Source organism: Giraffa tippelskirchi, chromosome 3, assembly GCF_054371585.1.
Source record: "Giraffa tippelskirchi isolate mGirTip1 chromosome 3, T2T-mGirTip1v1.2.pri, whole genome shotgun sequence".
NCBI lineage: Eukaryota > Metazoa > Chordata > Mammalia > Artiodactyla > Giraffidae > Giraffa > Giraffa tippelskirchi.
Genome location: NC_137277.1, coordinates 11,955,696 through 11,983,687, shown reverse-complemented (window position 1 = coordinate 11,983,687; position 27,992 = coordinate 11,955,696). Strand labels below are relative to the sequence as shown.

Here is a 27,992-nt window from a genome sequence, read left to right as displayed (position 1 = left end):
ATGACCGGGTAGGGTCCTGGGGCAGTGGGGGTGGGCAGCCCGTGAGGGCATTGCTTCACTTTTATCCCCTAGAAAGGTCAAGGGTGGGTGACCCTTCCCTGACACTCCAGACCCAAGCCTTGACCCAGGACAGAGGAGACCACTCAGATATCTCCATCGCTGCAGATGAGGGTTAGTTGACCCTGAGACCAAGACACCAGGGAACCATGAGACTTCCCTGTTGGCTGGGGGCGTCCAGAGTGTTAAAGACCTAAGACACAGACTCCTTAAAAAGTTAGACATGGAATCACCATGTGATCCAGCAAGTCCACTCCTGGTTATATTCCCAAAAGATCTGAATATGGGGCTTGAACAGATACGTGTACGTTCATGTTCATAGCATCACTATTTTTTTAAAAAAATATTTATTATTTATTTATTTTAGTTTTTGGCTCTGCTGGGTCTTGGTTGCTGCAAGTGGGTTTTCTTTTTATATTTTTATTACTTGTTATATTTTATTGTATTTTACCACAATGAGAAAAATTTTAAGTCTTAAGATGCAGGGAGGCTCGTACACATCATACCTTTTTTTTTTTTTTGACTCTTTTAAAAAATTTATTTTTTATGTTTTTTATTGAAGGATAATTGCTTTACAGAATGTTGTTATTTTCTGTCAAACCTCAACATGAATCAGCCATAGGTATACATATATCCTCTCCCTTTTGAACCTCCCTCCCATCTCCCTCCTCATTCCACCCCTCTAGGTTGATACAGAGCCCCTGTTTGAGTTTCCTGAGGCATACGGCAAGTTCATACCCCTGTTTAATTCCGGGGCATGACTGCCGCCAGCACCAGCTGAATCACGGACAACCGTGAACTCCAACAAGCGACCAGCTCCTCCCTCAGCCTCCGCTGCGTCCTGCAGGCACCCACCCAGGGAGCGTGCTTCCTGCGTCTTCAGTAGAGGGGAAGTGGCGACATGTTCCCCTGCCCTGGGGCCCTGTCTCCGTGGCTGCTGCTTCCGACTCTAATATTGGGAAACAGGAAAGATGTTTCTGGTTGTGAGTTGTTGGAAACTCAACTAGCTGGCTGGAAAGATAAATGGATGGAAAAACAAAATGCTTTAGGGTCCAGCCTGACCCTGACCCTCACTGGGGCTTGGTGGACCCTCTGGAGGGGGTGGCCTGTAGAGCCCACAGTGACCAGACCTCCAGGGACGATGGGGTCCAGGGCTGAGCCTGGACATTGGGACCTGTTGTGGGAGGTGGGTTCCCCACCCCCTCAGGGTGCAGAGTGTCCCCAGATAGCTAACCACTGCTGTCAGGTGTGGCCCCGGCAGTGGCCCTGCGTGGCAGTGTAGGCAAGGGTGGCTAGTCCTCCAGTTCCCCTCCTGGGGGCTCTGTGTTGGCTGCTGGAAGAGAGGGAGCCCCCCTGGGGTCCTGGGCTTCCCGGTCACCCTCCTAGGGTCTGGAAAATAAAGCTGGGCCCAGTTGGCTTATGTGAGGAAGGAGCTGGTCGCCCACAGGGCAGAAGAGGGGGGTTGGAGCTGAAAGGAGGATGCAAAGACCCGGGAGACCACACTGGAAACTTGACCAGGCCCCTCTCAGCACCCCTTCACCATACCCCGTGTCCGGTGCCCCCAGGGCCTAGGGTAATGGCTTTCCTATGAAGCTCTCTCTCCTCCCAGCCCTCCCTTGTTCCACTGGAACCCCACCATCACACCCCCAAAATTATTCACCAAAGGCAGCCAGAGTTTTCTTTCCACACTCTGCCCCCAAACCAGCTGGGAATCCCCTGCTGCAGAATCCCATCAGAACAGACAGATACTCCCCACGGGACAGACTGGCCACAGGGTCTGGTCTTGCACCCTTCCATCATCTTTCCCAGCTAGCCCTCCACCCAGTCACCCCGCTGGCCCTTCCAGGCTTGATCATGGCACTCTGTGAGCCCTCCTGGGTTGCCCCCCATCCTGCCTGCCCCCTCCTCCGTGAGTAAAGCTCTGATATCTGAATCCTCTCTCCCATCAGTCCAGTAGTCTGCACTGGGCACTGGCGAGGCTGGTGGACTGTCCGGCCATGGACCTGGATCATATCCCCTGTCCCTAAGGCTGGCCGAGTTCCAGGAAGGCTGAGGGTCTGGAGGAGACCCTGCCCTGAAACCTGAGTTCTCCTTCCACCTGGGCCAGGCCGCTGCCCTCTCTCTGAAAGCCCTGGGTTTTACCCTGGAAAGGTGGCTTTAATGGGATCTAGACCCTGGCATTTTGGAGTTTTGTATTAATACTTTCTAGACCATTGTTGTTCCTGGAAAACATTCCAGCCAACTTTTCCTTTGGTCACCATCCTTTCATCTTGGAGGGCAGCCTGGCAAAGGGGAGCCCTGTTAGCTCCTGCTAGGCAGCAGTCCCCCTCATCACTGGGCCTCCCTACACCTCTGCTCTTAGCTCCCCTGGCCATAGTGTCACCAGGCTGCCACCCAGAGGCCACTCAGGGAGTGGCCAGCTTTCCGTTTGGCAACCAGCCTGCTGAGTGGACCCACCCAGGCCCAGCTGCTTCTCCCATCTATTTTCTCCCTCGCCCACTCACTCATCTGTTCACTCATTCATTCACTTAGCAAACCACAGGGAGCCCAGCTGAGCCTGGTCGCGATGGACCTCATGGCTGGAAGGACACAGACAGAGAAAACGCTCAGCCCTCCTCCCGTGGGGCTGACTTTCTAGCTGGGACAGAGACGGGGTCAAACAACTGGGGATGAATTGGGAGACTGGGATTGATATACATACACTGAAAGTGAAAAAGTGTAAGTGTTAGTTGCTTAGTCATTTCTAACTCTTTGTGACCCCATGGACTGTAGCCCGCCAGGCTCCTCTGTCCATGGAATTCTCCAGGCAAGAATACTGAAGTGGGTTGCCTTTCCCTTCTCCAGGGGATCTTCCCGACCCAGGGTTTGGAGCTGGGTCTCCTGCATTGCAGGCGATTCTTTACCATCTGAGCTACCAGGGAAGCCCCAAATATACACCACCATGTGTAAAATAGTAGTGGGAACCTTCTGTATAGTTCAGGGAACTCAGCTCGGTGCTCTGTGATGACCTAGAGAGGTGGGATGGGGGGTGGTGGTGGAAGGGAGGTCCAAAAGGGAAGGCATGTTTGTATACATATAGCTGATTCAATCCATTGTAGAGCAGAAACTCGGAGAAGGCAATGGCACCCCACTCCAGTACTCTTGCCTGGAAAATCCCATGGACGGAGGAGCCTAGTAGGCTACAGTCCATGGAGTCGCTAAGAGTCGGACACGACTGAGTGACTTCACTTTTACTTTTCTCTTTCATGCACTGGGGAAGGAAATGGCAACCCACTTCAGTATTCTTGCCTGGAGAATCCCAGGGACGGTGGAGCCTGGTGGGCTGCCGTCTATGGGGTCTCACAGAGTCGGACACGACTGAAGCGACTTAGCAGCAGCAGCAGCAGAGCAGAAACTAATACAATATGGTAAACCAATTATACTCCAATAAAAAAAAAAAGCGGCAACTCTTTTCTGGTTTTCGCAGCTCACAGAACCACGAGCAGCAGTCTCCTGAGACACCCTCTATAAGGCAGTGCAGGCGTCCTGTCTGGGAAGAGCGCAAGCACCAGAAGTGTTTGGAGATGGTAGAGCTTCAGAGCAGCCTGAAGAACTATGACCCTCAGAAGGACAAATGCTTCCCAGGCACTGTCAGGCTTAACGCCCCACTTGTGGTGTCCACTCCTCGCCCCAAGTATGTGTCCTGGGGGACCAGCAGCACTGTGATAAGGCCAAGGCTTGGATATCCCCCACACGGACAGCAAAGCACTGAAGAAACTCAACAAGAGTAAGAAACTGGTCAAGAAGCTGGGCAAGAAGTATGACGCCTTTCTGGCTTCAGGGTCTCTCTCTGATTAAGCAGATCCCATGAATCCTGGGCCCAGACCTGAACAAGGCTGGCAAATTCTCATCCTTGCTGACCCACAGTGGGGACATGGTGGCCGAAGTTGATGAAGTGAAGTCCACGATCAAGTTCCAGATGAAGAAGCTGCTGTGTCTGGCAGTGGCCATTGGCCGCGTGAAGATGACAGGTGATGAGCTGTGTACAACATTCACTTAGCTGTCAACTTCCTGGTGTCATTGCTCAAGAAAAGTTGGCAGCACATCAGGGCCTTGTCCATTAAAAGCACCATGGGCAAGCCCCAGCAACCTGTACTAAGGCACAGCTTAATAAACCATACTCCACCAAAAAAAAAAAAAAAGAGGCAAGATTGAAACTTCCATTGAATTTATGTCAGAAAATACTCGAGATGGGTTGAACTACCTCACAATAAAAAACAAACCCAACAGACTGAAAAAACAAAAACAACTGGGCAGATGGCAGGTGGGGTGGGGAAGTGGAGGGCTCCTTCTGTCCCAGCCTCACAGATTCTACCTGTCATTCTGCCCGGGGCCACGTTGTGGGTGAGAAGATGCTACTTCTGTGAGAGTGGTGGCCTCCTCCCCCCGGTATGTGGCCCGAATCAGCAGTGGACTGCATCTGTTTCCGAGAGGTCCCCCACTCCACCTAGCTTCTGCATTCCTAACTCACCTGCCAGGACTTTTTTTTTTTAAACATATTATTCTTTATTTTTGGCTGCACTGGGTCTTCGTTGCTGCTCGCGGGCTCTCTGTAGTTGTGGCAAGTGGGGGCTACTCTTCATTGTGGCGTGTGGGTTTTAGGGCTCATGGGTTTAGTTGCTCCGTGGCCTGTGGGAGCTTCCTGGACCAAGGATGGAACCTGCGTGCCCTGCATTGGAAGGCAGATTCTTAACCACTGGCATCAGGGAAGTCCCTGTTTTAACAGCTTTGTTGAGACATAATTCACATACCATATAATTCACTCATCTGAAGTGTACAGTTCAGTGGTTTTTATTGTGTTCACAGCCATGCAGCCATCACCGCAGTTAATTTTTAGACCATTTCATCACTTCAAAAGGAAACCTCCTGCCTTCTAGCCCCCAGCCCATAGCCCTCTGTCCCTCCCAGCCCTAGGCAAGTGCTAATACACTCTCTGTCTCTATGAATTTGTCTGGCTCTTTTCACTGAGCTTAATGTCTTCAGGGTGTAGCTGTGTTTTAGCAGGTGTGAAGATTTCATTCTCTTTAATGAAAGGATGGACCACGATTTGTTTACCCCTTCATACACAGAGGGACTTGTGGCCACTGTGATAAGGCGGCTGTGATCACCTGTTTAACAGCCTTTCATGTGGACACATGTTTTCATTTCTCTTGGGAATAAACCCAGAAGAGGAATTGCTAGGTAACATGATAACTCTTAGGGCTTCCCTGGTGGCTCAGCTGGGAAAGAATCTGCCTGCAATGTGAGAGAATTGGGTTTAATCCCTGGGTCGGGAATATGGAAATGGCTACCCACTCCAGTATTTTTGCCTGGAGCATTCCATGGACAGAGAAGCCTGGTGGGTTACAGTCCATGGGGTCGCAGAGAGTTGGACATGACTGAGTGACTTAACACTTTCACTTTGATAGCAACTCTTAGCGACTAAACAATGACAACAATGGTAACTCTATATTTAATTGATGAACTGCCAGCCCCGAGAATCCTTTAACATCCACACCTGACCCAGTCACAGCCCTGATCAAGGCCCTCTAACAGTGTCTGAGCTCATAGCCAAGGCCCTGTTGGCCCACCTTCTGCCCTCCACCCTCCACCCACTGGCTTCCATCCTGGGACTCAGTTCCCAGGCTCCCGCCCACCGCAGCGGTTTGGCAAGCGCCAGGTTCTCCACATGGAGCTCTCCTGCCTCCCTCCTTCTTTTCTTCGGGCCTCTGACCCAGGCAGGCTCCCAGAAGTCCTTTCCTACTTTGCTTCCATGGCGTTTATGCAATTAGTTAATTAGAATCCACGTGTGGAGGCACCAGAAGGGCAAGTACTCTGTGTTTTAAAGTACATAATAGATTGTGGTATTGATTACGAAACCTAATACAATTTTTTTTTTCATGGAAAAAAAAAAGCACACAATAGATGTTTCAAATCATTCAGTAGAAGAAGACATTCTTTGAGCAAAAGGCTATCCAGACCTGTTTTAATTTCTAAATAGCACTGGGATGGGCTGAGCTCCCTTTTGCCCGCATAACATTCTGCAGTCCTCGGCTCTTTTCTGGTAAGAGTATTTTGGTTTCCCTTTGGGGGTCTCTCTCCCCACTCTTAGTCTAGGGGAGGTTAGAAACCCAGACTTGGCCAGCCAGCCTGTCCTTGGCAGCTGAAGTTGATTCACGGAGGCAAATGGCTCAGGTGGGGGCAATGAGAAGTCACCCAGGTCTGCTCTCATTTCCTCCATGGAGACGCTGAGCTGGCACAATGTGGCCAGGATTTGAGGAGAGACTACCCAGGAATGAAGCCATGTGGAGGAAACTCAGACTGAAACAGAAAGAGAGATGGATGACACACCTGGATTAAGTCATGCCTTATGTCCAGGTGAGTCAGTACATTCCCCCATGCATAAATCAGTTTGAACTAGGTTTCTGTACTACGTAATCAAAAGATTCCTGATTAATGCAGGGTCTGCATATGTGTGCTCAGTCACTTCAGTCGTGTCCGACTCTTTGTGAACTTATGGACTGTAGCCCACCAAGCTCCTCTGTCCATGGGGGTTCTCCAGGCAAGAATACTGGAGTAGGCTGCTGTGCCCTGCTCTGGGGGCTCTTCCCAATGAACCCGCGTTTCCTGCATCGTAAGCAGATTCTTTACCGCTGAGCCACCCGGGAAGCCCAGTACAGGGTCTACAGCCCAGAAAAGTTTTGCAATCTTAGCCCATTTTCCTATCAGGTGGGTTTTTTCTTAGTGATTTGTGAGAGCAATTAGTATATTAGGAACTTTTTTCCATATACTTTACAAATGTTTCCTCTGGTCTGTTGTGTGCATGTTTGTATGTATTTCTTTATAGAATGTTTTGCCATGCATAATTCCAAAAATTGTTGTATGATCAAATCTGTCTTTCCTCCCATAATTTATGAGTTTTAATTTTACTGTATCTTTTTAAGACAATGCCGTTTATCAGATCAACAAGTTGTTCTTCTACTCCTAGGTTGCTAGACGATTTTTAAAAAATCACAAATGAGTGTTCAATTGTCTCAAGTCCTCTTTCTGCAGCTGTTTAGATGATCATGGATTTTGTTTTCCTTTAACCTGTAATGGGAAGTACATTCATCAGTTTCCTGACATTGAAATCCCACTGTAAGCCCAACATGGTCAGAGGTATAACATTTTTTTGTTATATAGCTGACTTTAATTTATTAACAGTTTCTTTGGGTTTTCTGCATTCACCATCAGGAATTAGATTGGTCTTTTAACTTTCATTTTGGAGTTGAGATCATGCTAGCTTTCCATGATTTTTTTAAGACTTTTTTTTGGCTGTGCCATGTAGCATGAGGGGTCCTCCACGATCTGAGGTCAAACCCATTCTCCCTCTTCATTCCCCCTCAAAGTTGAGAGTCTTAACCACTGGACCGCCAGGAAGTCTCTGAAATTTTTAAGACAGGGAGTTTTCTGTTCCACGATCACAGTAAAAATTCACCTGTGAAACCAGCCATATCTGGTGTGCTTGTGTGTGAGTTTTGGCCAAACATTGTGGCAGTAACCAAAGACCGTATAAATGAGAACAAGAGAGGCTATGTGCTCACCTCGCTCTGATAGGGAGGTAGCCCCCTCACTTGCATGTGGAGAGATTCAAGGCAGACAGAGAAGGGGGCAGCTCCATCGTGAAAGGGGGGCTCAGGGGGGCTGAGGTGCACCCTGAGAGGGGGCTATGGGCTTGGGGAAGCTGTGGGCGGCCAACTGGAGGTGCTGCAACCCATCTGGTTGGTTACAGCAGTGTACTTGACTTTCTCTGGTTGGTCCTGAGCCGGAAGTGGGGGCAGAAATTAGGGAAGCTGGCAGGTATTGGCCAAGTCCTGGCCGTTTGGGGCTGGCTGAGTTCTGCTGGCATATCTAGCGGCCGTGTGTGTGTGTGTGTGTGTGTGTGCGCGAGTGCATTCTCAGTCGTGTCCGACTCCTTGCGACCCCCTAGACTGTGGCCTTCCAGGCTCCTCTGTCCATGGAATTTCCCAGGCAAGAAGACCAGAGTGGGTTGCCATTGTTTTCCTCCAGGGGATCTTCCCCACCCAGGGATCGAACCTGCGTCTCTTGCATCTTCCTCATTGGCAGGTGGATTCTTTACCACCTGGGAACCCTGCTAGTAGTCATGGGCCCAGTATATTTCATCTCTCTGTGTTTTTCTAGAGTATTACCCATTTCTTTTTCCCTTTCAAATGTACTGGTATCGAGTTGTTTGTGGGATTCACTAATAATTTCAATATCTAGTATTTCTTTTATATGTTTTTCTCTTTCATTGCAGATTCATGTCTTTTCTCAGTGTCCTTGTTGGACATGTTAGTGGTGTGATGACATGACACATCTTTTTAAAGTACCAGTTTTTAAAATTAGTTAATTTATTCATTTACTTTTGGCTATGTTGCATGACCTGTGGGATCTTTGTTCCCCAACCAAGGATCAAACATGCACCCCCTGAATTGGGAGCACAGAGTCTTAACCACTGGGCCGCCAAGGAAGTCCCCTGAAGTACCAGTTCTGAGTTTTTGTTAGTCAATTTCCATTTCTTTCCTTTCTGGTACTTCCTTCTGCTCTCTGGGATTTACTCTGCTCTTTTTGTAATTGCTGAAATTGAATACTTAGATACTTTTTTTAATCCTTTCAGTTTTGTGATAAATGCTTTTAAGTCTATAAGCTTCCCTTCAGTGTTGCAACTTTCGACGTGTCATATTTTCATTGTTGGGCAATTCAAAAATTTTCAGTTTCCATTGTGATTATCTCTTTACCAACTGTTATTTAGGAGAGTGCACATTTTAGTTTCTAGGAATATAGCATTCTTTAAAAAATCCCAACTATCTTTTTACACAAAAAGAAAATTTAGTTCTAGGAGGTTTTTTTTTTTTTTTTTTGTAGTGTTCTTGGGATTTTCTACATTGAGAGTCATATCATCTGAAATAGGGGCAGTTTTATTTCTTCCTTCTCATGTATGAATGCCTTATATTTTCTTGCCTTTGTTCACTGGCTAGAAACTCCATCCAATCCTACACTGCATAAGGATGGTGAGAGTGGACAGCCTTGCCTGGTTCTAATTTACAGGGAAAGTATTCAGTCTTTCACTATTAAGTATATAATGTTAGTTGTAGGTTTTTGCATCTACATAATAAGAGAAGTTTGTCTCCTGTTTTCTTATTTTGTATTGTCTTTATTTGGTTATGGTATCTGGACAATACTAACTTCACAAAATAAATTGAGAATTATCTCCTCCTCTTGTTTTCTGGATGAGATTGCGTAAAATTTTTCTTTAAATGTTTGGTAGAATTCTCCATGAAACCACCCGGGCTGGTTGGGTCTTCCTTTGGAAGACCCAAACCTTTGGGAGCTAGTCCCATGATCCATTCTTATGGATCCATAATAGTGATGGGGCTATTCCCATGATTCATTCTAAACTGGATAAGTTGTGGTTTGTACTTTTTCTAGGACTTGTTCCAGTTCATCTAAATTGTCATATTATGCTTTACAGTTGTTTGTAATATTCCCTTACCTCCCTTTTGGTGTCTGCAAGGTCTGTAGTGATGTCCCCATTCATCAGTCTTGCTATGAGTTTGTCATTTTGATTTATCTTTTCAAAGAAATGTATTCTGTTTCATTGATTTTCTCTATTTTTTTGTCTCTTTACAACTTAATTGGTCTCTGCCTTTAGAATTTCCTTCTGTTTACTTTCGATTTATTTTTGCTCTTATTTTTCTAGTTCATAAGGTGGAAGCTTACTTTTTTTTTTCATTTGAAAGATGCATTTTTATATAGTCTTTTCTCATATAAGCATTTAATACTATGAGTTCCCCTCTAACCCCGTGTTTGTTGCTGCCCAGATATTTTTCACATTTTATTTGTTGTATTTTCATTTTTATTCAGTTCAACTTATTTTGTAGTTTCCCTTGAGATGTCCTCTTTTGACCTGCTGATGATTTTGACATGTGTTGTTTCCAAGTGTTTGGATTTTCTTGTTATCTTTCTGTTGAAAACTTCTAGTTTGATTCCACTGTGGTCAGAGACACAATTTCTATGATTTCAATCCTTTAAATCTGTTGATGCTTGTTTACTGGCTACCATGGAATATGTTCCCTGGGCATTTTAGCAGAAAGTACATTCAGGTGATTCCTGGTGGCTTGCTGTGACCATGAGCATATGGCAATTAGAACTCTTTGTGAAAAGAAGTTGTGTCTTGCTCTTGTGGGTGGAATGTCTGACAAATGCCAGTTAGATTCTGTTGGTTGATAATATTGAAGTCTTTAACATCCCAACTGATTTGCTAGATTTCTATCAACTACTGAGAGAGGGGTGGTGATGTCTCCAGCTATAATTATGGATTTTTCTTATTTTTAAAAATAAGAGCCTTCAGATGACTGACTTTTGAGTGAAAAAGCAAATGAAAAATTTTGTATAATAAATATGAGAGAGCACTATTGGTGAAAAGCTTGTGGAATAGAGCCCAATTCAGTCTCAGAAGAAAAACTTTATAGCCTTAAATGCATAACTTAGAAAACATGAATGATTAGTAATCAATCTAGTGATTAAAAGAACATTAAGGAAATATAATGAACAACTCTATGCCAATACTTTTGACAAATGCCTTGAGAAACAAATTGCCAAACTCACCAATAAGAAGATAACCTGAATAGCCCTAGATCTCTTTTAAAAATGGAACTGTTAGTTTAAAATCTTCCCTTGGGAATTTCTTAGCAGTCCAGTGGTTAGGATTCTGTGCTTTCACTTCTGAGGTGAGAGGGTACGATCCCTGGTCAGGGAACTAATATTCTCCATGCAAAGAGGCTAAAAAAAAAGGGAGGGGGTAGTGTGGATACTTAAATAAAATAAAATAAAAATCTTCCCACAAAGAAAACTGAAATTACTTGGTGAGGTTATGTTTTTAAAAACTCAATAATAAGAAAGCAATTTAATTGTTAAAAAAAAATGGTCAAAGTGGTTGAAAAGACACCTTACCAAAGCAAATACATAGATAACAAATAAATAAGCCTATGAAAGACGCTCCACACATTTCGTCATTAGGAAAACGCAAGTTGGAACTACAGTGAGATCCCACTGCACAATACTAAAATGGCTAAAAAAAAAAATCTGACTCTACCAAGCACTGGACGGAGTTGAAATTCCTTTACTACCGGTGGGTGAAAATGGTACAACCACTATGGAAAACAGTTTGTCATTTTCTTAGTGATTTTTACCGAGAGGAATGAAAGTACATATATGTCCATACAAACACTGTAACAAATTTTCATAGCTGCTTTATTTGTAATATCCCCAAACTGGAGACAGCCCTACTGTCCATCAGTGGGTGAGTGGACAAGCACACTGAGGTCGCTTCATCCACACAACGGCATGGTCCCTGGTGTGATGTGTCCTGAACAACTTATATGAATCTCAGAGCACTTATGCTGAGCGAGGAAGTCTGACGAAAAGAGAGCATGTTATGTGTTTTCATTATATGAGAGTATAGAGTATAGAAGTCCATAAGAAATCCATGAAATGAATCTCTAGACATCTACAACCTGTCAGTGATTGAGGATGGGGAGGGCAAAGAGGGGCCAGAGGAAAATTGGGGGGCAATGTTTGCAATCTGGCCTGGGGTGACAGTTTCAGGGTGTGTTGCCTGCACAAATTTCTAAAATTGTGCGCCGCGATTGTGCACAGTTCATCACGTTAGGACGAATCACACGACAGTGAAACAGTTAAGACCTCTCCAGTGGCCTTCTGGAACATTGGCTCTTGGGAAGGTCCTTCTGGAACCCAGTAGCTGTGCTGTGAGAGGCCCAAACCACAGGGAGGCCACTGGGAGGCCCTGGAGTCAGCGACTGGCCTCCCTTGGCTCCTTTGTGGGAGCCAGATCTCAGCTGTGTCACTACAGACCCAGGGCTAGCAGCTGGAACACCTTGGCCAGCAGGAACTAACTCACAGAAGGCAGGGAGGCCTCTGCTCCTGGCAGTCGGTGTCTGGACACAGGCCCTGAGCCTCTGGGGGGTCCATGGCCACAGCCCTGCTTCACGAGGCTGCCCAGGAACTCCCCACCCTGGGCACCAGTCTGGGACTGGGCAGCCAGGTAGCTCTGCCCTTGGCTCCACTGTCTTGGGGCAGGTCCCCTGGAAGGCCTTGGGCCAGGATGGAGGGAGGGCAGCCACCCAGGAGCCCAGGGACTGAACTGTATCAGAGCAGGGGGGCCAGAAATAAGGCAGGGGCCAGACAAGGGGCAGAATGACCTTCAAACAGGGTGCCAGAGACAGAAGAAAGAAAGTTGGGGGGGTGCAGAAAAAGAAAGGAAAGAAGAAAGTCTGCAGCCTGTGTGGGACACACCAAACACTCAATCTGGGGCGAGTTAACCCAGTGGGGCAAAAGGCATCAGAGAGAATTAGAGGAATCACTCCAATAAACCATCTGCTCTCAAAGAGGAGGGGACACACCCATGGGGGTGGAGGGGTGGCTGAGGGAACAAAGGGCTGGAGGTCATGGGGTGTGACAGAAGGCCACAGACTAGAAGCAGGGAGACTCAGGAAGGTGGAGGGCAGAGAAGAGGTCAGAGGTGACCCTATAGCTGAGGCAGAATGTTCTTAAAGGCACAGCAGAAGCCAAGCAGGGATGTGGAGGAGCTGATATATACAGACCAAGGGCATGTCTGGCTCTGGGAACTTTACCAAGTTGACCCTGAGACAAATAGATCCTGGTTGTTACTGATGTTCAGGGCCAAAGAACTATTTAGGCTTCAACTCAGAACGAGGCTGTCACCCAGAGAGGGTGGGGAATCAGGTCAGCATTTACAGGGGAGGTGGCATCTGGAAGCTTACAGGAGTTAAGCTGTGGTTCAGGCCCCAAAGTAATGAGCAGATCCCAGACCTCCAGCCCCACCCAGCCTTTCTGGGAAAGACCACCCAGAAATGAAACCCTGGCAGTCCAGACAAGCAAGAAGATTGCTAGAGAGGCCAAGGAGGGGCCAGGGCCTTCAACAGCCTCCTCCAGGAGGCCAGGACAGTCCCTCTCGGTCCTAGACACTGGATGGCCCTCCAGGCCCCCAGGGAGGGTGAGGGGACCTGGGTGTCCTCGAGCAGAATCAAGACCAGGGCTCTTTTACAAACAGAATGGAGGCAAAACCTCTGTACAACGATATACAAGACACAGCCTTGAGTGTTTAGACTTCGATGATGTAAAACTATCGTGTTGTTACCAAGTCTAAGCCCGTACTACTGGCCTCCTGACAGGCCAGTAATGAAGAGGCAAATTGTTGGAGCAAGGAATATGACTTTATTTGGAAAGCCAGCAAATCGCCAAGATGGCAGGCTCATTCACCCCTCCCCACAAAGAACCATCTTGCCTGAGTTAGAATTCAGATTTACTTTTATATTAAATGGGAAGGGAGTTAAAGTCAGACATTTCCTGGTTCCCATCAACCTCTGGAGAGGGTGTGTTCATTTCTTTCTCCCTGCCGTCATTTGCAGGTGGGCCTGGTCAGGATGTTCCTTGTGAGCCAAACAAAGGTATTTTAGCTTAATGCTCATTACCTGGGAGGTAGGGTTCCCAGAGATGGGCCATTGCATATAATTTGAGCTTATAGGCAACATTCCTTTAGCCATTAACTTGTAATAGAATATAAGATTCTTCTTCCCAGTTACAGTGAGGCTGTGAGGACGGGACACAACAGGATAGGCGTCCTCGAGGGTCACAGGTGTGGGTAAAGAGAGGGCGGGTCCCACTCCCATCAGCTGAGAAGGGGTCCTGCTGGCCACAGAGCATGAGTCTGAGCTCTCAGGACAGACTCCCGACTTGTAGCACCAGTAGGACGGCAATGTGGCCATGAGGACAAGCTGTATACACACCGCCCCCCTCCACCTCCCGGGTTGGGTGGTCCAGGCAGACTGCTGCCCAACCCCTGGAGATGCGAGGGCAGCTGTGGGAGCCGAGCTCAGACTGGCCTCGCAGAGGTGGTCCTGGGCCCCTGAGTGCTGTATTGGGTGCCTTCCACTGCCTTCCGGTCCCTCCAGCTTGTCAGCAATTAGGAGGTGGGGGAGCGGGTGGTGTCAGAAGGAGGGAAGTAGGAGGGGAACAAAACCGCGTGACTCCACTTTCTTGGTGTTTCCATCCTCTTTGGGGAACTAGTATCCCTGGTGGAAAATAAATACTTTCTGAAGACTGGCATTTCCTCCACCTCACTTCCGTTTTTCTTTTTTTTTTTCCCTGTTAAATTCAAGCAGAGTGGGGAAAATACCCAAGACCTAGCAGTTGTGGTTGTTCTTCTGGGAAGAGGTCAGGGCCCGGGTTTGGCTAGAAGGAAGTAATCTGTCCCCCGAAAACCCTGCTGGGTGTGCAAATTTGTACTGTGGTGCATGGGTTACTTGAAACAACTATTTATAAACACACAGACTGACCAGTTTCAGTAACAAGGGGGTAAGGCAGGGGAGACGTGGACGGCCCAGCCTCGTCCCCGGGTCGGCTGGTGGAGGTCAGCTCCCTTTCCACACCACCACTCCTACCTGCTCCGTCTGGCCCTCTGCGCTCCTTTGGGCTGATTGCAAGATTTGAACCTCATCTCCAGCTGCCCCCAATGCCAGCAGCCTCATCCCAGGATCCAGAATTACACCAAGGGCTGGATCAACTGGGCTGGAGCAGGACAGGTACTTAGGAGTGTGCACATCACCAAGATGCCCTCCCGTCCCCAGAGTCCCCAGCGTCCATCACATCAGTGTGGCACTCTCACCACTGCTGCCCCTATAGGCACCACACGGCAGTCCTCATTTAATGTGTTCCTTGCGTGCATGAGCGCTAAGTCACTGCAGTTGCGTCTGACTCTTTGTGACCCCATGGACTGTAGCCCACCAGGCTCCTCTGTCCATGGGATTCTTCAGGCAAGAATACTGGAAGACCGGCATTTCCATGTATGCCCTCCTCCAGGGAATCTTCCTGACCCAGAGATGGAGCCTGCTGGATGGAGCACCAGACAACCTCACTGAGACACAGTCTGACGTGTCAAGAGAGACAACAGAGATCAATACAGCCAGATGCTGAAGTGCAAAGGACAGGTTCTAATCAGCATTTTAAAGTGAGGATATGGGAATCAGGAGGGCTGAGAGCTCAGGCAATGGAGTTAGGCAGCAGACAGTTATAAAGCAGGCAGGAGGCTGGGAGACTCCATCTGATTCCTTAACAGCACTTGTCCAAAGCGAGCCTCTGTGTTCTCACAGAGGCCCGAGATGTCCAGCCTCAGGTGGGCGCTCTAAGCGGGGCTGGAGTTGCCCCTGGGATACAGTTTGAGCTGTCAGAAACCAAGTCTTTCTAGGCCTGATGCAGAAGCAGGCTTTGAGACAAGCCTGGCTAGAGTTTGGTCAAGGAGATAAAATTTTAGTCACCATATACCATACAATGCCTCCACTAAAAGTGTACAATTCCAGGGGCTTCCTGGGTGGTCCAGTGGCTAAGACTCCATGCTCCCAATGCAGGGATGTGCAGATTCGATCCTTGTTCAGGGAACTAGATCCCACATGCCAAAATGAAGACCTGGCATGGCTAAATAAATATTTAAAAAAATAAAGTGTACAAGTCAATGATTTTTAGTATTATTCATAGAATTGTGCAACCATCCTATACTACTACATTTGAAACATTTCCATAACCCCCAAAAGAAATCTGTCTTCATCTGTAGTGACTCCCAATTTCCCCACCCCACTACACCCCACTCTACCCCATCCTAGCTCCTGGCACCCACTCATCTATTGGGTTGGCCAGCAAGTTCATTCTGGTTTTTCCATAAGATCGGGCAGGAAAACCTGAATGAACTTTTTGGCCAACCCAATACTTCCTGTCTCTGGATTGGCCTGTTCTAAACCCTTCATACAAATGAAAAAGTGAAAGTGATAGTTGCTCAGTCATGTCTCTTTGCGACTCTATGGAGTGTAGCTGGAATCACATAATAATACGTGGTCTTTAGTGACTGATTTCTTCCACTCAGCGTGTTTTCAGGTTTCATCTATGCTGTAGCGTGGCAGCGTTTCACTCCCTTTTATGGCCAAATAGTATTGCATTATACAAATAGACCACATTTGACTTATCTGCTCATCAGATGACGGCCGTTTGGGTTGTTTCCACCTGTTCGTTGTAATGAGTAAAACGCTGCTCTGAAGATTCCTGTGCGTTTCTTCATGGCCAAGTGTTTCTAAGCCGCTGTAGCAATAGGCCCAAACTTGGCCAATAACTGCCAGCTTCCCTAATTTCTGCCTCCGCTTCCAACTCAGGACCAACCAGAAAGCCAAGTAGGCTCCCCTAACGAACCACAGGGGTTGCAGCACCTCCAGTCAGCCCCCCAACAGCTTCCCCAAGCCCACAGCTCCCACTTGGGGCCCACCTGAGCCCCCATCTCATGATGAAGCCACCCCCTCCTCTGCCCGTCTGTGAGGCTTTGCCAACATGCAAGTGAGGGGGCTGCCTCCCCGCTAGAGCAAGCGGAGCACACAGCCTTGCTTGTTCTCGTTTGCGTGGTCTTCATTCATTTCTACACATTTTATAGTTTCAGCTGTGTGGTTCATTTTGAGGAACGTTTGCCTGTGTGTGGGAGGGTCCACGCTCACTCTGCGTGTGGATGTCTTGTTGTCGAAAAGGCGTCTTTCCCTGCTGCCTTGTCTTGCCACCCTTGCTGAAACTTCTTGACAATGGGCTCCTGTTGTGTAACTTTTTGTGAACTATGGTCTTTCTTTAAGGAAGAAAGGTGGAGATTGAATCATGAAATGCTGAGCTTGCTTCCTTGCCAGCGTGAAATCCATCACTTCCTTACCTGGAATCAGGTGACCCGCAGGTGGGGCTGCTCCTATTTTGCTCGCCTTCTCAGGCTGGTTCTGAGCCAACACAGGTGGAGAACTCCCTGGGGAAGGGCCTCATCCCTGACTTGCCCCAATTTTCCTGCTTTCCCTGGCCTGCCTCATTTTCCCCCTCTGTGCCCCCATCCAGGAAGCTGGGCCCCTCCAGGGCAGGTGGGCAGGTACTGTGCCTGAAGCCCTCCCCGACGGCCCACAGTAAACACTGCATCTCTTCACTACCCTTTGCACCCCGCCCTGCAGTACCCCCCCCAAACCACATGGGGCCCTTCGTCCCCTGACATTGGTCTAAGAAGCGCCACGTAAGCTGGCTGGGCTGGGAAGAGGCTGGTGAAATGCCTTCTTCCCAGGCTGCCTGAACACTCTTGCAGGGAAGTAAGAGGATCCCAATGCTTCAAATCAAAGCAGCTTTAACGGCAAAGAATGTGGCCCTGTGTGGCCAACGTTTCTGAGATTTGCTGTTTTCAACTTGCCAGGGGTCTGAGAGAAGTGGCAGCCTGCCCCACGACCAGTCATGTGTCCCCGCCCCTCCGTCTTTACTTCCTGGGCTCTGGGTTCCAACCACCTCAGTGAGACTACAGCCGGGGTGCTGGGACACCAGACCGGCCATTCTGTGAGGCTCTGGGTGCTTCATGCTCGCCTGTCTGCCAGCCCAGGGCTCAGGAAGTCTGGCCCGCAGCCACGTGTGCTTCCAGGCCGATGGCTGCTTCGTGCCCAAACACTGCAGTGGAAACTGCACTCCACACCCAGCACCGTCACCCACAAATGTGACTGTAATCCAGGTCTCTCTGCCAGTTTTAGGAAATTCACAGAGGAAGGGGCCAAATCAGACAGGAGAAGCAACTGGATCCAGGACCTGGCTTATCTCGCGGAGAGGAGCAGGAGGGGACGTGGGCCATAACAGACATGAGTAGATCTCAGCTAGACTTGATTCAAACAAAACCAACTACTTAATGACATGCACGTGGTAACCCAGGAAATGTGATGATGGTAACATGGGCCATTTTATGTATAATGAATTATTATTGTAGTCATGTTAGAATTTCTTAAAGACCGTTTTCAGAGACTTGTGAAGTACTTACCTATAAATGACAGGACATCTGACATTTGCTTCCAAATAATCCAGTGGTGGCAAAGGGTCTGTAGGGCTTGGAGAACACAGGCCTGGTGAAAACTCACTGCTGAGGATGGCACCCCACTCCAGTATTCTTACCTGGAAAATCCCACGGACGGAGGAGCCTGGTAGGCTCTAGTCCATGGGGTCGCTAAGAGTTGGATGCGACTGAGCGACTTCACTTTCACTTTTCCCTTTCATGCACTGGAGAAGGAAATGGCAACCCACTCCAGTATTCTTGCCTGGAGAATCCCGGGGACGGCGGAGCCTGGTGGGCTGCCGTCTATGGGGTTGCACAGAGTTGGACCCGACTGAAGCGACTTAGCAGCAGCAGCAGAGGCTCGGGTGGGCATATGGGTGGTTTGTTGTTTAAGTAACAGCTTTGTTGAAATACAGTGATTTTCAGGTTACAGAGTTATGCAACCATAACCACGACTTAAAAATTCTGCTTGAAATGCTCCACAAGTATCCTTGCTTCGTGGCAAGGGTGTCAGAGGCACTGATGTCTGAACCACCTGGGGTGTATCTGTTCTTTCCTGACTAGGGCGGCAGGAGCCCTGGGGCAGCTTCCACCTGTCCCAGGACAGCAAAAGGTCACAGGTTGTGTTCACACTAGCTCCTGCCCCAGCCTGAGGGTCTGTAGCCCACAGAACCTGGGTCTGCCAGCCCCATCTGGGTTTGCTGGACGATAGGCCAGCATCCAAAAGGCCAGGGCTCTGACTCAAGGGGCACCTCCAGGGAGACCAGGCAGCAGCACCGCCCCCCTGCCCCCACCACAGGAACTCTGTCTTGGGGGGCTTGTAGTGGCAGGTGACTGGTGGGAAGGGACAGCCCTGGGTGGGGGGTCCACAGTGACCTGGATCCAGGACTGCAACACTGACCAGTCCCTCAACCAGCCCCGTGCCCTGCTCTTCCCCTAGCCCTCTGCCCACAGGCCATCCCAGTGTATCCAGTCAGAGCTGTGGCTTCTCCCCTGCTTTGGGCCCTGCCTGTCCATAAACCCTAGAGACCTTTTTGGAAGGTGCAAAGGAGGATCTCACAGGCTCTGACCACGAGGCAGACTAGTTAGGGGCCTGGATGCAGAACAAGACTCAGCACTTCACCGTCCTTTATTAACATCCCTGCAGGGCGATATGTGACCCCTGGCCACTTGCTGGGGGTGCGGGGTAGTGGCACAGTGCCCACGTGACTGGGGGAGGCCAACGGATGCAGCCCCCAGCCTCATTTGCAGGCTGCTTTGGGCATTCTGGCTGACCGGCTACTGGAGGCCTTGCAGGTGACCACTGTGCAGACAGCCCCATGGGCGTGCCACTCCCGCTCAGGGAGCCCCGAGGGGTCACTGCACACTCCCCGAAGATAGCAGCCGCCTCCTGGTGCTGAAAAGTTTTGGTGAAACTAACTGTTAAAGCTGGGCTTCCCTGGTGGCTCAGCTGATCAAGAATCCACCTGCAATGCAGGAGACCTGGGTTCGATCCCTGGGTTGGGAAGATCCCCTGGAGAAGGGAACGGCTACCCACTCCTGCATTCTGGCCTGGAGAATTCCATGGACTGTATAGTCCATGGGGTCGCCAAGAGTCGGACGTGACTGAGCGACTTTCACTTGCTAAAGCCAGTGGGGTGGGCTGGACCAGGAGGGGTGGGTGGGGTGCCTGAGGGTCACACGCAGGCCCTTCCTCCTGGGTACTCATTCTGTCCTGCCCTGGCAGCTGTGGGGCACAGCTACCTTAAAGAACGTCGTGAAAGCTATGGTCCCTCTCCTGGGAGGAAAGTGCAGGTGCACAGTCATTTGATGAGCGGTGCTGGGGGTTCACACCCCCTACTCTGCCGCCCGGCTCCTCAGTGGGACCTGCTGGGGGCCCTGGGCTTCATGAAAGGAAGAGACTTCAGGGGCTGGAGACCCCAGATCCTAAAAGCTTGGATAGCCCACCCCTCCCAACTGCAGGGTTAACTGCCTACTGGGGAGAGAAAACCCAACCCGGGGCCCAGACCCTCCGAGGGAGTCACTGCTGTGCACAGGGCGCTGCCAGACACCAGGTCGGGAGAGTCAGCAGTGGCAGCGGGAGGTGGAGGTGAAGCCAGCAGCTCGGGAGGGGACAACGGTCACTGGGCTGGCCAGGCAGGCCGGGGTGGGGGTCCTGGGCCAGGGAGGAGGGGGCCGGAGCACAGTGGGCAGGTGCTGGGCTCAGGGCAGTGCTCAGCTGCCAACCCTCTGGGACTCTGGAATAAACCAGTGCTGGGGGCTGGGCATGACCCAGCTGCTCCCACCACCACATCAGGATGGCACTTTGATGCCAAAGTGCTTGCGAAGCTGTTCCAGAAACACGAACGTGAGCACGGTGTGCGGCATGAGGCGGATGCCAGCAGGCACGAGGCCCTGCGGGAGAAAGGAGGGGAGTATGAAGACAGCCCTGGAGGAACAGCTCCCCACCCTACACCCCTTGCCCCGGCCCCACCCCTGCCGAACCTTGTAAAAGGCCAGTGGCCCCAGCTTCGCTGTCTCCATGGCACAGTGCAGAACACCCTGCAAAAAAAACACAAAATAATGAAATAAAATAGAAAGCTGCTTCTTGAAAGGCAGGAACGCCCACAACCTCACCCCACCACCACCACCAGTGCCAGTAGCTAGTCACACTGATAGTGGGCGTAAGTGTGCAGAGCAGCAGGCCTGAAAGTTCAAAGGTAAACACGGGGGGGTAGGGCTGGTGGGCACAAAGGTCAAGGGCTGCCCTCGCCCGTTAGCCAGGCAGAACTAGAATTTAAAAGCACACCAGGGCCAGGCTGGCCCGCCAGGCACCCATGGTTCCTGCGCGGCTGCCACAGACACAGAGGATACCATGAGTAATGGAGGGAGCCCCGGACAGGTGTTTGGCCTCAGGCGCTGGACCTGCCGCCCTGCTGTGACCAGGCTGCCTCTGTTACCATGTCAAAGAACCTGACTTACAAATACACTCGGGGCCCAGGCGGCTGCAGGCCTGATGGCAACTGGGAGGGACACAGCCTTGTCTGTACCCCAGCCCAGGGACACAGGCTCACCTGGCAGCAGCAGGGCGGGGACCCCACTCACCCGATATTCGCCCTTGGCATTCATCAGCCGGGTCTTCAGCACATCCAGGGGCTGGCACAGGAATGTGGCACATCCACCCTGGAGGGCAAGTTGTCACCAATGGGTCTGCCAGGAGGGCAGGTGGGCACCCCTTACCTCCCCTTCACAGGCCCATATGGACCCCCAGGAGGTGTCCCCAGGGCCATGGGGACAACAGGAACAGTCCCAGCCTGGGCTCTGGGGATCCGTGGGCTCCTCCCACTAATACAGAGCCCGAGAGGGGCAGCCACCACCCTCGCCAAAGCCTCCCACCATTCTGAGCCCTTGCTCCGCCCAGGCGCCCCCAGCTGCCAAGGCTGGTCAGGGACTCCCCACTACTCACCGCAATGAAGCTGGCGATAAAGTGAGTGAAGATGCTGTCGGACAAGTAGCCCGTACTGAGGACCAGCTGCTTGGCTTGGTCATAGCAGGACAGCTGTTAGGAAATGGGATGGTCAGGACACAAGGGACAGCTCAGGGGAAAGCAGATGGGGCCCGCAATGACACCAGCTGGACTGACCAAGTACCTGCTCTGTGGGTCATCTACGGGCACCACACTGGGGCGGACAGACGAAGCCCAGACCTGCCTGAGCCCAGCTCCGCAGCCCAACGTGTTAGTGCCCCTTCCAGGCCCCCGACCCCCAGATGCTGCCTGACAGTGCCACCCCAAGTCGAAGTCCTACCTGGCCCACGGTGACCAACATCCCTCGACTGGACGCCATGGTTGCGCCTGAGAACAGCTTCTTCAGACCCTCTGTCGAGGGAAGGGGAGAGGTTGGGTGCCCAGCCCGAAGCCCCCCCACCAACCTCCCCCCAAATCCTTGACAGGACTCTCTCCAGGCCCACTACTGGGTCCCACCTGGAGGCTGCCCCAGGCCCCCATCTCCTGTCTTACCTTCTCGGGCCACACGGTACAGGCCGTCCAGGGCGTGGGCATAGCTGCCGGGGGACAAAGAGTGAGGCTCTCCCTGACCACAGGCTCCCACAGGAAGGTCCTCCCCACGAAGAGCCATGCCCCCATCAGAGGCCAGGAGGAACCCAAAGCATCACAGGGCCAGAGGACATCAGCCTTTTCTGAGAGCTCAGAGTGGTCTCTGCTCAGGGGACCTCAGGGCCTGAAGATCCCCCACGTTCCACAGGAAAACCCCTCGCTGGGGAGCTGCCAGCTCCGAGGCTGGTCATGCCTGCAGGCTGTTACTGAGGGCAGGAGGATGGGACGCCCTGCCAGGTCCCCTTCCCAACCTACTCAGCCTGCCCTCCCCATGGCCTATGCTCCGGCCAGAGAGTGGACAATGGGATCGCCTGGGGCCACACTTCTCCCTGAACTGGCTGATGCTGGTGCCCAGGGTTTAACTACAGTGTCTGTCCATAAACAAGGCCTCAGAACCCACGGCGTCTTAGATCTCATAGAATACGATGTTTTTATCACAGAAACAACCACCCAGCTCCCAAACCCTTTTGAAGACCACTTAAGCTTCTAACTTACCCTCTGTGAAGCATGTACAGGTGCAAGAGGGAGCAGAGAGTGACCAGCCCCTGCCCACCTCCCAGTCCGGCCCCCAACCCTGGGTCCTCCCACAGGGGTAGGACCCAGAGATGCTGCAAGCCCCCTTGGGATTCCAGAACAGACACTCACAATGTATGTTTCCAACATCCACCAGCCGCCCCATTGCTCCACGTGACCCCACAGGTGTGGTAACCTGTGGGAGTCCCCACTGGGTCCCGCAGAGCTGCTCAGGGGTCTTCTCAGCCCTGGCCCCCAAACCCCTGGGCACACCATGCGACTCACTTTCGGCGCTGATTCTGGGGTAGCTTCATGTCATTCTGCATCCTGAAAACGAGCAGAGAGTTCAGGGGGTCAGGGCCAAACACCCCACAGACCCCAGCGGGAGTGAGCAGCTGGCTCCGCCCAGGGCTGCCCACCACAGGCTCAGCACCACCCTCCAGAGCCCTGGACCCCAAGATCTGAGCGACATGTTCTAGGCTGAACACACTGAGACCCTAGTGAGCCAACCTGGCCCCGCCGGGGGACAGCAAGACCCTGGCCTCACGGCCACACTGACCTGACGTTGACCATGTCCGCAGGGGTCCCCACAAAGCCGCCGATGCAACCTGGCACAACAGCCAACACATGACCACTGGCAATGCCTCCTGCCTCACCTGCACCACCCCCTCCCTCCCGGCTGCTCACCGCTGATGGAGCCCAGCAAGACCTTCTTGTAGAAGGGCAGGGGGCCCTCACTGCCCTTGGTCACCTGGTCCCGCACGGTCTCGTAGATGGCAAACCGAGTCAGGGAGTAGGTCATCTGGGGAGAAGGGGCCCAGCTCAGAGGGTGCAGGAGGAAGGATGGCGCTGGGCAACCCCACATCCTTGGCCCTCCGGTGCACAGACATCATCATGTGGGCCACAGGGACACCCAGGAACCTTCCAGAGGCCACACAGCCAGCAAGCAGCTGAGACAATTCAAAAACCTGGGGCTGGCTGAGTCCAGGCCCCACACCCTCCTCACCCCTCACCACATCCCTGCAAGCCTCAGTTTCCCCATCTGTAGGTGTAGGTTTCGGGCCAGCTGTGCCAGCAGGGCTGACTGCGCAAAGCCAAAGCCATGCCCTGTGCCCACCCCGGGGGGCTGCTGGTCCCCCAGGCCTTGTAGTTCTGTTCTTGTAAGCAGTCTTGAGAATGAGAGAGTAGCTTCCAGGCCAAAGGGCATCTACGGTGGGCAGGAGGGAGGCCAGCAACCCCTCTGCCTCCGTGGGCTGACAGTGGGCTCTGGGATCAAGATCTAAGGGATCACTGGCCGTAAGCCCCCACCCACTCCCTACCCTGGGAGATGGGGCCCCCCAGAGGTACCTGTCTGCACAGGGAGGCGCTCAGGCCATTGTAGAGCGCCAGGACGCCGTCAGAGCGCACCACCTGCAGCGCCATGCCCGTCATGCGCAGCTTCACCTCCTGCTGCGTCTGCAGGTGCACCTGTGGGGGAGGGGTCCCACCGGCTCAGAGCTGCACCCCACCTGGAGCCTGCCCCGGCCAGCTCTGCTCTGAAGCCCTTTGCCACAAGTGCTACCAGCACCCATACTGAGAGACAGGAAACTGAAGCCCCCTAAGGCACCAGCAGGGGCGTCTGGCGCCAAGCTCTGTTCCAGGCCATCACCTCACGGGAGACAACGCCAGCCAATATGGGAGCGCAATTCTAGCTGCCCTGGGGCGGAGTCATCAGCCCCATCCTTTAGATGAGGGCACTGGGAGACTCTAGAGCCCCACTTGGTAGCCTCTGCAGAGGGACAGAATTAAGGGACTCAGAGATGTCCTGAGGAAACAGGGGACTCGGGAGAGGTGGGTGGGGCTCCATGGGGCACCCAGAGGGAGGGGCATTTCCAAGTCCATTCTTGCACCACACTCTCAGGTCCTACACGTCCTGACTGGACACGCTGGGGCAAGTTACTGACTCTGCTGCCTTAGTCTCTCTCGGCTGTGAGCTGGGAACCTAGGGCCTGGAGCCTGGGGGCAGGGTGGCCACGCAGCAGCACCCTGTGCAAGCAAGAAGCCACTGTGAGGGTTCAGCCAAGGCGTGGGGCAAGGGCAGAGATCAAGGAGCTTTAAGATACTTTTTTTTCCCAAAGACAACGCCGAGAGATTAAAAACTCTATGGCTGCCCACACTGCCTGCTGCAGCCCAGCCCAAGGCCATGTGCTCCCTGGGCCAGAGGGCGGCCACATTCCTGTGGCCAGCCACTTCCCAGACTCCCACCCCCACGCTGCAGCAAAATAACACCTGGGGGTAGGGCAAGGGGCAGTGACGCCCAAAGGAGCCTTGGACAAGGGAAAAGGCTGGCCTGGGGCCAGAGAAGGCTCCAAGAGTCCTTGAAAGCTGTTTCTACCTCCGGGCAGACAGTCAGTCTGATCCTCCAGGGCCTGTGATGGGGGAGGGGGGAGGGGGGAGGAGGGCACAGGGACCTGCATGGGCACCTAGAAAGTAAAACAAAGCAGGCATGAGAAAGGTTTCCTCTGCCTACAGACCAAAAGCACCTTAATACCTGGCCCTGCTCGGCCAGGCCACGTCACAGGCCCTGGCGGCTACCAGGAGCCACACAGGACTCTCCCAGATCTCTGAAATGCTGGAGGGGCTGCCAGTTTCAGCCCCACCCCCAACGTCTACTAATCCTGCCTTTCCTGGTGGCCAGGTCGAAGCTTGAGGGATGGTTGGGTCAGCCCAGAACACAGGTGCCAATCCTTCCAAGGGGGTCAGCGTGGGTTTCAGGCTGCTCTGGGTGGGAGTAAGGAAGGGGATGGCCAAGTGACCGCTCTTGCCAACAGCCTCCGCAAGACCATAGCCCAGGTACCATGGCCCAGGGCCCACTTGCCAAAATATGCTTTGAGTTTCTGGCCTTTCTTTGTTGTTTGTGGTGAGAAAGCAGCAAAAAACTGGTCTGCCTCAGAGACAAAGAAACTCTGTTTTATTCTGCCCCATACGCATTTTTTTTTTAAAAAAATGTAGAAAGAGTGTGATTGCTTCTCGATGGAAGAAACAATCACCCTCATTGGGCAGGACCTGCACGCAGGCTGGGATCGTGGCTTCCAGATGCTCATCCACCTCCCAGGAGGAAGTAGCCCAAAGCAGGGGTGCCGGCCACATCCCTCCTCCGTCTACCGGTGTGTTTGGTGGGCACCCACTAGGCAGAGGGAGCGCGTGGTCCTGCCGGGGTGCCGACAGCTGCGTTCACAGAGAACCACCCTCAGGAGAGCTGGGAGGGAGACCAGCCCAAGGTCACACAGGCAGCAGAGCTGGGGCCAAGGGGCACCTCTGCCGCCCATTCCACGCAGGGCCTCCAGGCGGGGGCGACAGCGCGGCCCGAGGCCCTCCCCACGCCGTGCTCACCTTGAGCAGGTCCAGCGGGTGCGTGCAGCAGGCGGCCCCGCATGACGCCAGCCCACCGAAGTACCAGCGCGACACGCGCGCCTCGTCCGCCATGGCCCGGGAGCCGCCGCCGCCGCTGCCGCCGCTGCCAAGGAGCGCAGGTACCGGCCCTGACCCAGCCTGTGAAACCCAGACGCCGGCCCAGCCCCGCTCCAGCCCCTCCCGGGCCCGACCTGGCCCAATCCGGCCCGGTCCTCGCAGCCGCCCGCCGCACGTTCAAAGGTTCGCCGGCCGCCCTAGCCGCCGACAACCAATGCACCCGCGCGGCCCGGGGGCGGGAGCTAAGGGGCGGGGTCTGCGAGACCCCGCCCCCAAGTCCGAGGGTGGGTCCCGAGCCTTAAAGCGGCCGCGGCTCGGTAGGCTAGCGCGGTGGGGTCAACCGAGCCGCCCCAGTGGAGGCGACTCAGTGGGACCCCCCCTTAGTGGGACCCCCTCAGTGGGTGGACCCCACCCCCACTGGCCGGACCGCAGGAAGCCTGCTAGCTGGACCTTCCTCGCTCCTCTCTGGGACCTGCGGCCTCCCCTATTCTGGGCCGGCCAGCCCACGGGGCGGCCCCGGCGCCTAAGGCACGTCTGCAAAGGTCACGGCCTGAGTAGCCTGGGCGCTCGGCCAGCCCCCATCCCTCCTAGAGGCCTGCCTCCCATAAGCGCCCTGCCCCTGCCGCGGCCCCGAACTTGCACCCGGTTTCACTCCCGCGGCGCAGGCCCCGGATACGTACCGCTGCTAGGGGTAGCGGAAAACCTCCGTGGGGCCAACCTGCGGATTACAGGCAATTCGGAGACTAGCCGCCCCGCCTATCCATCCCTCCCGAACGCCCAGCCTTAGAAGCCAGCTCTGACCAGACAGCCCCCAGGCAGCTACCTTGAAGGCGGCACAGGATGGGGATTCTGGGCCTGAGACCTCAGGCTCCTGGGAGGCGGTAGTCAACAAAATGTCCTGGCCTAGCCGGAGCAGGAGACGCGCACCTTCCAGCAAACTGGAAGCGCAGGTGCGCTGCTAGCCAGAAGGAGCGCCTGCGGGGCAGAGAAATCTGGGTCCCCAGGGCCGCTTTTGGACGGGGCTCCATGGATTTCAGGGGAGGCAGAGCCAGAGACCCCTGCACTAGTAAAGGCCCCATGTCCTGTTGTCCCAGCTTAGCCACTGCAGTCCCCACCCCAAGGGACAAGGGTGAGGGACACCAGGGAAGCAAATCTTGGCCCCTGGACCCACCGGGCACCAGGAATAACAAGTCCAGCCCAGCCTAGCCTAAGCAAACAGGGATTCTCTGTCACAAAAGGTGCCAGAGCAAACCCTGCTATTTGCCTAAAGCGGCCTCCTGGAAACTAAGGAAAACTGCCTTCTAGAACCATTGGAGGCCTCTGCCCTCTGCCATCAGTTGGGAGGGTGAATAGCTGGCTGCAGAGATTTCCAGCCCAGAATTGCCAAGGAGCCAGGGATGGGGCCAATGGTAGAGATGTGCTGAAAAGGCAGATGGAAGTATGGGAGAAATCTTGGGAAAAACAGGAATGCCCCAAGAGTGGGGCACCCTTTTTAGAAAAAGGTGGATTTTGCAAACTATAGGTAAAGGAACTCAAAAAGATCCCAAATTTTCAAAAAGATCCCAAACACTTGTGCATAAATCTGAAGGGATGGGGACTCTGGGCAACGTGTTTTGGGATCTGGTGTCTGTGCTGCAGCATTTACACACTTTCTCTTGGTTTCCAAGCAGGGAGGATGCAGCTATGTGGGTGGCCTGGCATATGTCAGGGTCCCTGGAATTGGCAGGGAGGAGGAGGCGGGGGGTGTCTATGGGATGAGAAGCACATGGCCAGCTCTGGTTCTCCCACTGCTGTGTCCTCTGTGATCATCTCATGAGCCTGCACAAAGGCCAACTCCTACCAGGCTCTGAAGGGATCTTGTAAGTTCTTCTGTGGGTGCCAGCAGGGCGACTCAGGATGCCCAGCAGACCCACC

At 52.6% G+C, this 27,992-nt stretch overlaps 1 protein-coding gene and 1 pseudogene across 3 annotated transcripts; one reads left to right on the top strand and one right to left on the bottom strand.

The window, feature by feature from the left end:
* LOC145542945 (large ribosomal subunit protein uL1 pseudogene) lies at positions 1-19,402 on the top strand (annotated as a pseudogene).
* On the bottom strand, positions 19,137-26,296 carry SLC25A10 (solute carrier family 25 member 10). 3 transcript variants are annotated; one of them, XM_081576283.1, is made up of 12 exons: positions 26,001-26,296; positions 25,674-25,866; positions 23,976-24,095; positions 23,316-23,430; positions 23,188-23,236; positions 22,914-22,955; positions 22,020-22,063; positions 21,808-21,878; positions 21,468-21,560; positions 21,107-21,184; positions 20,507-20,563; positions 19,137-20,416 (listed from the first exon to the last, which is right to left on the bottom strand). In XM_081576283.1, exons 2-12 carry the CDS (start codon positions 25,755-25,757, stop codon positions 20,315-20,317), a joined length of 855 nt encoding a protein of 284 aa, XP_081432409.1. In that variant the 5' UTR covers positions 25,758-25,866; positions 26,001-26,296; the 3' UTR covers positions 19,137-20,314. The 3 variants fall into 3 exon arrangements, with proteins under 3 accessions (XP_081432409.1, XP_081432406.1, XP_081432408.1); XM_081576280.1 differs by lacking the exon at positions 25,674-25,866 and having other exon boundaries at positions 21,107-21,192; positions 21,449-21,560; XM_081576282.1 differs by lacking the exon at positions 25,674-25,866.
* Between the last annotated feature and the right edge of the window lie 1,696 nt (positions 26,297-27,992).